Source organism: Corylus avellana, chromosome 2 (genome assembly GCF_965113065.1).
Source record: "Corylus avellana chromosome 2, dhCorAvel1.hap1.2, whole genome shotgun sequence".
Classification (NCBI taxonomy): Eukaryota; Viridiplantae; Streptophyta; class Magnoliopsida; order Fagales; family Betulaceae; genus Corylus; species Corylus avellana.
This window is the reverse complement of record NC_142491.1, coordinates 13084161-13088066: the sequence shown is the minus strand read 5'-3', so window position 1 is coordinate 13088066 and position 3906 is coordinate 13084161. Positions and strand designations below refer to the sequence as shown.

Here is a 3906-nt window from a genome sequence, read left to right as displayed (position 1 = left end):
TTATAGACAATGTTAGTTATTTTACTGTTATAAAGAAATGTCTTTGTTGGTAATTTGGTCATGAAACCGCAATTATATGCTAATGTTATCAAAACACTCAATTGATAAAAAAAGTATTTTTTAGCATATTTTACGGTTTTACCAAATACCTGTGCGATTTTAAAACGTAACGATTTTAAAAACGTAATTTTTAAAAACGCAATTTTTAAAATCGCACTTATTGAAATCGCACTCCCAAACGGGCCCTAAGAAGAAAAAAAAATTCATGAAATCGTTACTAATAATTGCATTAATAAATATGGTAATTGTGCTAATAACCAACCATCAACTGGTCAGCTTATAGCTCACAACTTCTTAATAAGGAGATTGACACCATTTTCAGGCTCTATAACCAACCTCATTGCCGGGGAATGCCTATATTTTGGTGACAAGGAGAACGAGAAGTTGGAGACAATTAAAGCTAAAAGAATTTTGAGCTCTACCATGGCAAAGTTCTGCCCCAAACACGTACGCGGACCAACTCCAAAAGGCATGTAGACATAAGGAAGCTTGCATGCACCACTAACCCCATTGGCAAACCTCTCAGGGTTAAACTCCTTGGCTTCAGGTCCCCAAATATCAGGGTCTTGGTGCAAGGTTACCAACAAGGTCCAAACATTGACACCTTTAGGCACCTGAATATCTCCGAATTTCATGTCTTTCATTGCCTCCCTCGACACTATTGGCACTGGAGGGTAAAGTCTCAATGATTCATTAATTACCATTGTCAACTGTCAATGATTAAAACGGTTAGAATATAAATTGAATAATTAAATTCATTTTTTCATATCAGTTTAAACTTTTGGGTTAAATGCCAGTGTCTTGAATCCACGTGTCGGGCATTACTTACTATTTTCATCTTGCGAACCGTGTCAACATTAGGCATTTGACCTCCGCAAACTTGGAGCACCTCAGCACGAACTCTGGCTTGCCATTCAGGATTTGAGGCCAACAACATCAGTGTCCACGTTGCAGAGACAGCAGTAGTCTCGTACCCAGCTAAATATATGTTCTTGCAATTGTCTACAATGAATCTTTCTGTCTCTTCTTTGGAAAATCCACTGCTGGTGGCAGCTTCAAGAATCATATGTAACAAATCATAATTCCCTGATGTTGCTTCCTTTCTTTCCTTCGCAACGTCGAGAATCAAAGCGCGAACATGTTTTTCCAGCTTCCATGTTTCTCTATTACTCTTTGTTGGAAGATGTCTGATTGATTGCAACACAAGCAACCACTTTTTATCAAAAAACAACCTTTTTATGTGATGTTAGACATAAAGTGATTTTGGGTAGGGAAAAGATGAAACCTCATTCCAGGAATGCCATTGGATAAAATCTTGTTAGACATATGCTCTTGAAGTGCTCTAAGCTTTAAAAATATCTCCTCCCCTTCGGAATAGTTGCTCCCAAAACAGGCTCTTGAAATTACATCCCCGGAAAAGCTTCTCATATATTCATCAATGTGTACATCTGCAACCCCGCCCTCACTTTCTATCCTCCATGAGTTCACCAATGCCATCGAGGAATCTACCATTATCTTCATCATGCCCTACACAAGGTACAAAGGAGTCTTCTAAGATATTCTCGTAAACGAATTTTATAAAACAATTGTGATCTCTCCTACCTGAAAGTAGCTAAGTTCGATTTGAAGCGTACCTTAACCTTGTCGATGTATAGTTCAGGAGCAAGGATCTTCCTCTGGTGAGCCCATGTTGCTCCATTTGAAGTCAGGATCCCTTGACCAAGCAGAGGACCACGCTCTTTGGATTGATACGAAGGCTTTCCAAAGTCTAAGGAAGTGCATATGCTTATTTCCTTCACCACCTCAAGATCGTTCATGTGCAGTATTTGTATGTTGCCAAGGGAGAACATAAATGTTGAACCTGTATACATTATTATAAACAAACCATTCAGAATATTCAAAAATATATGAGATCTGAAGCAATTTATTACTTATTACCATATGATTTTCTCCATTCGTCGAAGAATGGAAAGATTGCAGAAGAGCAATTGTGGGTTATTACTTGCTCTCCTTTTTGTTGAGCCTTTGAGGGTGAGGATTTCATCTTCTTCATGTCACCAATATTTCCAAGCAAAAAAGAGGGTGGAGGGCCTCTGATCCCCTGTTTTCTCAGAATTGCTCGAAGCCTTTTTGGCTTCAATATTAGACCTTCACACATCTTCATGAGCGTGGTAACCAACCCAAGCAAGGCGATTGTGATGATGATCTTAGAAAGAAGCAATAGCTGCTCCATGGCTTTTAGTCTCTAGATCTCTTTTTGTTCCAAAACTGGCTTCTCTTCTTGATAAGCATTTTGGATTGCATGGTTCTGTATATAATGAAGCTTTGACTCTGTCGTACGTACCTTCTAGATATGTTATAATGTGTGGTTGTAATTTCTTTGTTTTTTTCAGGGTGGTGTAAAATGAAGATTAATCCATCCCTCCAAAATTACCCCCACAAACTTTAGCTTGTGCATCCTCTTTCTAAAATAGACTTGAGCTATAGTATCTCTTCAAATAAATAAATAATGAATAGAAAATTATTAAGCAGATTTTCTTAAAAAAAAAAAAAAATTTAAAAGAGAGAAAAAAGAAGATTAATACTATGGACCATTTTTTTTATCCTCTTTTTATCTTCCTTAAGCTGATATAGCTTTCAAAATTACATTTGAATCAAAATTCAAGTATGATTCATCTAAAATGTAATGGTAATTTTAAAAATTACAACAACTTTAAAAGGATAAAAAGAAAATAAAAAAAATTATCCCTACCATTACTTAAAAAAAAAAATACATAAGCTAAAGTTCTTGTCTAAAAAGTGTTTTATATAACAAGAAAACAAGTTGTTGGATAAGATTCGTTTACCCAATATTAGTTAAATAAATACAATATAAAAGTTTTAAAACTTCTATTGATTAGATTAGACAACACACGTCGCCAAGGGCAGCTCAATACATCATCAAAGGCAAAATGCTCCACTAGATGTCAAACCAAAAAAAAAAAAAAATTAGACAACACGCTATCCTATTTGTATCAAAACTTGTCATTTGGGTTAGAATTTCTTAAAAGATATATATATTTTTTCCTCTACAATGTTTTTTTGTTTTTCTTCACGCAATAACAAGACAATTGGGTATGAAGAGAAATTGCACTTTGAAACTTAATTGGAGAGAATGGTTCATAATTATTAAGACACTAGAAGATATTGTGCCACAATCCTCTCCTACACTCAAGACCACACCTGTCAAGGAGAACCCAACAAGGAAACATACAGCTGGAAGGAAATATCCAACTCAAGTTATTGCGCCAGAAGCTTCTAGTAATCATACAAGGAAACACACAGCTGGAGATTCATGAGTTATAGCCACTAGTCAAATATACCTTCATAAGGAAAACATTAAAGACAAAACGCTCCAGCAATTAACATGACGCTCCTGTCATAAATTAGATTTTCAATCAGTAGAAATTTCCTTGTAAAAGTGTCTCTCGTGCTTGTATATAATTTACCACATACACTGGCTGTAAATCAACAAAGTGAGAAGATTATCTCCAAGAGAATTGTTTCTCTTTACATGGTATCAGAGCCCTTCTAGGACTCACGTCATTTTTTTTCTGATCCTCAAAATGTCTTCCTCCACCAATTCCACCAACGTCACTCCCTCTGTTACCCTTTCCCCTGCCTCTCTGTTTAACAATCTTCCTCATCGTGTCACTACCCAACTTACTCGTGAAAATTATATCACGTGGCAATGGCAGATGGTAACTTACCTCAAAGCCCAAAATGTCTATGGTTTTGTCGAAGGCACCATCCCTTCACCCACACAAACAATTCCTAACCCCACCCCATCTACGGATTCCCCTGATA

The 3906-nt window shown here is 36.5% G+C and overlaps 1 protein-coding gene across 1 annotated transcript; it reads right to left on the bottom strand.

Moving 5' to 3' along the window:
• Window positions 1–300: 300 nt before the first annotated feature.
• Window positions 301–2293, bottom strand: LOC132170587 (cytochrome P450 714C2-like). The gene is made up of 5 exons (XM_059581609.2): window positions 1999–2293; window positions 1695–1921; window positions 1346–1587; window positions 890–1247; window positions 301–770 (listed from the first exon to the last, which is right to left on the bottom strand). The coding sequence occupies exons 1-5, from the start codon at window positions 2291–2293 to the stop codon at window positions 345–347; spliced, it is 1548 nt and encodes a 515-aa protein (XP_059437592.2). The 3' UTR covers window positions 301–344.
• Window positions 2294–3906: the final 1613 nt, after the last annotated feature.

What these genes read in the sequence shown, in the direction of transcription:
- LOC132170587 (XM_059581609.2), bottom strand. Translation starts at nt 2,293, where the DNA reads ATGGAGCAGCTATTGCTTCTTTCTAAGATCATCATCACAATCGCCTTG. An exon ending in CGAATGGAGAAAATCATATG is followed by an intron (nt 1,922 to 1,998) that starts GTAATAAGTAAT and finishes TAATGTATACAG; the next exon opens with GTTCAACATTTATGTTCTCC. An exon ending in TATACATCGACAAGGTTAAG is followed by an intron (nt 1,588 to 1,694) that starts GTACGCTTCAAA and finishes TACCTTGTGTAG; the next exon opens with GGCATGATGAAGATAATGGT.